Genomic DNA, 4,606 nt, shown 5'->3' on the forward strand with positions numbered 1-4,606 from the left:
ATGACAGGTGCCATTGTATCGGGATCAACAATGGTATTTACTTCACCTGTCAGTAGTTTTAATGTTATGGCTTACAATATGTGCGTGTATGTATGTATGTATGTATGTATGTATGTATATATATATATGCCCTTATTTATTTTCAAATAGAGTTGTCGAAGTTGGAAATTAAAAGTGGATAGTATGAAAATTTAAACTGAACGACCAGGGGGCCCACCAAAGGCTTTATGGATTTTGTCAGTGTCAAATTATTTTTTATACATTATTAACACTTACAGGCCGATTACATGAATCAGGAACCTGAGGTACAGCAGTGGGAGAAGTTATGAGGAATATTATATATATTTCCTGTTTGTATATCTTTCATTTAAACATCATACTAATGAACATTAGGGGGAAGATGTATCAAGCCGTGGAGAAAGATAAAGTACCAACCAATCAGTTTCTGTCATTTTTAAATAGTCTGTAAAATGAGTTAGGAGCTGGTTGGTTGGTACTTTATCTCTCTCCAAGGCTTAGTACATCTCAACCTAGGTGTGTGAAATGTATGGGCAACGGGTTATTTTGTCAATAAGTTTAGGAGAAGAATATGCTTTCTGAATATGTAGTGATGAATGGGTATTACCAGCCGCAGCTCCTGCTTTGGATGACCGTGGGGATCTGTAAATGTGCATGATCCTGCAAATGCACACAAATTACCAAGCCGGCCGGCTTCTAGGGACTGCATCACCTGCACATCAGAGATCCAGGAAGGTCTGCAGTCATAGCAAGGGAGTGGCTTTCTACTATCGCAGTCTGGACAGGCAGTCCCAGGGGGGAGAAAACACTAACCCAATAGGAAGCCATTGTCACTGCTAGGCAGTCCCTGCAGGTGTCACATTTTACTGGGGGTGGATGGAGCCCTGCAGCCCCCAGGTAAAATCCGCCACTGGGTATTACCATACACACTTTCTCATTGGGATCACAGGAGGTGGACTGAACCTGGGGGAAGAGGCGTTGATAAAAGTCATGGACTCCTTTCTTTCCATGTTCATTCAGTGTAGTTCTGATCCATCTCAGTAGTGTGTGACTCCTTTCTAATCCAGCCGCAGGCAGCAGACTTATTTATTTAATGCAAGACGATTATTCTTTTATTCCCTTTTTATTTTGTATTGCTTTTTTATGTCTATTTTGTAACCTTTTCATTAATCATTATATTCTGTAAGCATTGTACTTTTTTGTGTCCTTGTTGCTTCAAACAAATCCTACTCAGAAGAGAGTGTTTGTCTGTCTTATACTTTTGAGAGATTGGGAGATACTAATGTTTAGCTATTTGACACAGTTGTGCCATTCTGTAATTAAGGTACCAGGGTTAGAGAATGGGATGCAGTCATAATGGCGACATTTAAAATGTCAACAGTGATGTTGACATTGTTGATATGTAGATATTGAACATGTCAACATTTGAAGAATGTCAATGTGTTCACAATGTTGAAATGCCAACATTCTGCACAGGCAGGCAGCAGAGGGTTAGGGGTAGGTTACAGGATGGGTTCAGTTAGGCACTAGGGAGGGGCTTAATCTACAGTAGGAGAGGTTAGGCACTAAGGGGAGGCTTAGGGGCAAGTCATACTTACCGCCGGAACCGTTGCAGGATCCACTGAAAGTCATCCTGATACCAGGTATGTCACCACTAGACCACCCTGAACATTTTGTCAACATTCTAATCAGGTCGACATTTCATCAGTTTCAAGCATGTTCACATTGCAACCATGTCGACAAAGTATACGACACCTGAAAATAATACTTGAATAGGTGGTACATTAACTGTGTCATTAATAAGTACGTGAGGATCCAGAATGGGCTAGTTTCATGACATTGTTACTTCTGCATCTTCATCAAGATGATTTTAAAAGATATCAACAGATATAACTTATTAAAACTTAAATAATTATTGATAGACAAACATGCTAATGCAGTTCATGACAAGCTTCCTATGTAAAGACATTATGGAAATGTAGATTTATATCTCAAATGACCTGAATATCATTTACACCTTACAGATCACCAACCTTTATCAATCACTTAAACACTGACATGCTCCCCTGTAATGCTCAAAACGTGATATGTAAATAAAATATTACACAATTAAAGCAATATTAATTTATTGCAAGTGCCATATAAGCACCGATATAAAGCATGGAAATATATATCATTAGATCTTGCCATAGATGATATCATGGTGAAGATCAGCGGCCACCTCTTTATCCAAAGAGCAGGCCTTTCTGTAATATTTTTTGGCAGCTGCTGGGTCTTGCTGTACGCCCACACCACGCTCAAGGCATCTAGCCAGGTAGAAATTGGCCATCGATATTCCTTTGGTGATGAATTCAGGAAGACACTCGGTAGTTGTCGCTATGTTGTCTATATCCTTGTAGAGTACAACCTGCTTGGCAAGCTTAACTGCCAGTGTGTACATTTTGTTGCGGTAGTAGAAGCCTACCATCTGCCCCTTGGCATACACACTTCCTCGCTCAGCTGCTTCCTTTAGATATTCCCGAGCTTTCTCCAGACTTTTCTTTACACCCTTGCCATGCAGGTACATCATGCCAAGCACTCCCTGTGACTCTAGGTTTCCATTGCCACAGGCTTCTGAGTGCCAGAAGAATGATCTTTTCAGGTTCTTGTGCGCTGGGTCAGAGTAGAACATACCGAGTGCACTTTGGGCCATCACGCTGGCTTTTGAATTTCCATCATCTGCAGCAATAAGCCACCACTTCTCTGCCTCCTCATCCGAGCGCCGCATACCAAAGCCTTGGTAACAGGCACGGCCCAGGTTGTATGCCGCAGCGTATCTCAGGTGTTCGGCATCACGTCTGCTGGAGTTGGCAATCTTCAGCATGTACTCCACTCCTCTCCTGTGATCTTCCGGAGTTCCTAGACCATCGTAGTACATCACACCGGCCTGGTATAGAGCCTGGAAATCCTTGTCCTGGATTCTCCTAAACTGGGCCAAGGCATCGTCGTACCACTCCTCCTCAAAGTACAGCTGCCCAAGAAGGAAAGCTGAGTGCTTTAAGCCATTCTTTATTCTCTCCTTAATAAAATCTTCGGCTGCTTTTAGCAATTTGCTGCGTGTAGAGCCAGAAGATTTGTCTCCATGCACTTTCTCCTGAGGGAAACCAGGCATCTGGCTGACACGGTGCAAGGTGTCTCCCTCATGTGTCTTTGGAAGAGGCTCGGAGCTCAGTCTCCTCATTTTCTCTCACCGCTCCTCCCTCTTCTCTCAGCTCCTCTCTTTGCAGACAATAACAAGTCAGGATCTGCTGCAGAACAACAGAAACTCTTCCTCACAGAATACTGCGGACAGTACAAAGAATTCGTCCCCTGCTCCTGGTATTTATAGGTTACCCGGAGCCGCCCTTTATGACGCGCCACTAGCGCATTGTGACACAGTAAGAGCGGCAGCTCCGGGGCGGACCAGGCAGAATGGCAGGGGGATGTTCGTACTTCCTAGATCTCCCTAGAAGAGCTCCGGTGCCGGCAGCCGGGTGTAATCATCTTATTGGAGGATCAGGCCCGTCTGCCGGCAGCTGTAAGCTTCCCCAGTGCCTAAGGAGGAATGGCTGCGCCCGCGTTGTGTATGCGCTGGGCCAGATTAAGGGTAGAAGTGGCACAGAGGCGGTCGTCCCCGGGTTACCCACACAGGATCTGCCTGATCCTGTAATAGCCTAAAACAGGTGCCCATAATCTGTTTCCGGATGGGGCAGCCGTGCAGGGTGCTCCATGGGCTGCACCCGCTTTGACTCTTTTTGGCCGGTATTAAGTCCATAGCAGCTGTGCCGAGGCCGCCAGCAGGGAGCGGACACTGGGGCCGATCAGGTGCGTTGCGGAGTGGGTAGAAGTGGAGGCGTAGCAGCCGCGTGTAATTCATAATAGCTCTGTCGCTGTGTAGAGTGCTGACAGCCGACACTACTACCAGTCTTGCTGGCACCGCCCCCTGCTCAAGGCCGGTGCTTCCATTAGGTAGGCACCCAGCACTAGTTACCAACCTGTGTGGGTTCTTCTGCTCCTCCTCAGCAGATCCCTGGCACCCAAATGAGCCGCTCATCTTGGCTGCGTATACTCATGCTCGGCATCGCTTCCTGCCTCCTCTCTTGGCCATAAGTACTACCCCAGACCACTAGATAACGCTGATTTCAAGATCAGCAGATTTTTTGTCACACCTGGTGAAGATGTAAGGTAGGCGACAATCCAGATCCTAAATATAATAACTCTAAAAAGGGGGGATCCGGTCAAAATCCCGACAATCGGGATGCCGGCGCTGGCATCCCGATGGTAAGTCCTGGGGTTAGGGGGAGAGTTGACAGGTTTAGGGTGCGGGGAGGGGGAAGTTAGGTTTAGTCACTGAGGTGTGAGGTTAGGTTAAGGCATCAGGGAGGGAGGAGTAGGGGGAGGGTTAGGATACTGACCGACAAGTGGCGGTATCCTAACCCTGTCGGGATGCCGGCGTTGGGTATCTGACCGCCGGTATCAAGTAACCAACCCAGAAAAATACATTTGAGTTTGAGAAGCAGTGGTTTTGTCAAGCAAGTGAATTGTCTAATGGCATCCTAGTAGGGGTGAT

The 4,606-nt window shown here is 46.0% G+C and overlaps 1 protein-coding gene across 1 annotated transcript; it reads right to left on the reverse strand.

Annotated features, from left to right (window-relative positions):
* Window positions 1-2,194: 2,194 nt before the first annotated feature.
* LOC148435845 (LRP2-binding protein-like) lies at window positions 2,195-3,238 on the reverse strand. The gene has a single exon (XM_088465484.1). The coding sequence runs from the start codon at window positions 3,236-3,238 to the stop codon at window positions 2,195-2,197; it is 1,044 nt and encodes a 347-aa protein (XP_088321610.1).
* Between the last annotated feature and the right edge of the window lie 1,368 nt (window positions 3,239-4,606).

The sequence above is a fragment of the Taudactylus pleione genome, unplaced genomic scaffold (assembly GCF_031769625.1).
Source record: "Taudactylus pleione unplaced genomic scaffold, aTauple2 ptg001990l, whole genome shotgun sequence".
NCBI lineage: Eukaryota > Metazoa > Chordata > Amphibia > Anura > Myobatrachidae > Taudactylus > Taudactylus pleione.

What these genes read in the sequence shown, in the direction of transcription:
- LOC148435845 (XM_088465484.1), bottom strand. Translation starts at nt 3,238, where the DNA reads ATGAGGAGACTGAGCTCCGAGCCTCTTCCAAAGACACATGAGGGAGAC.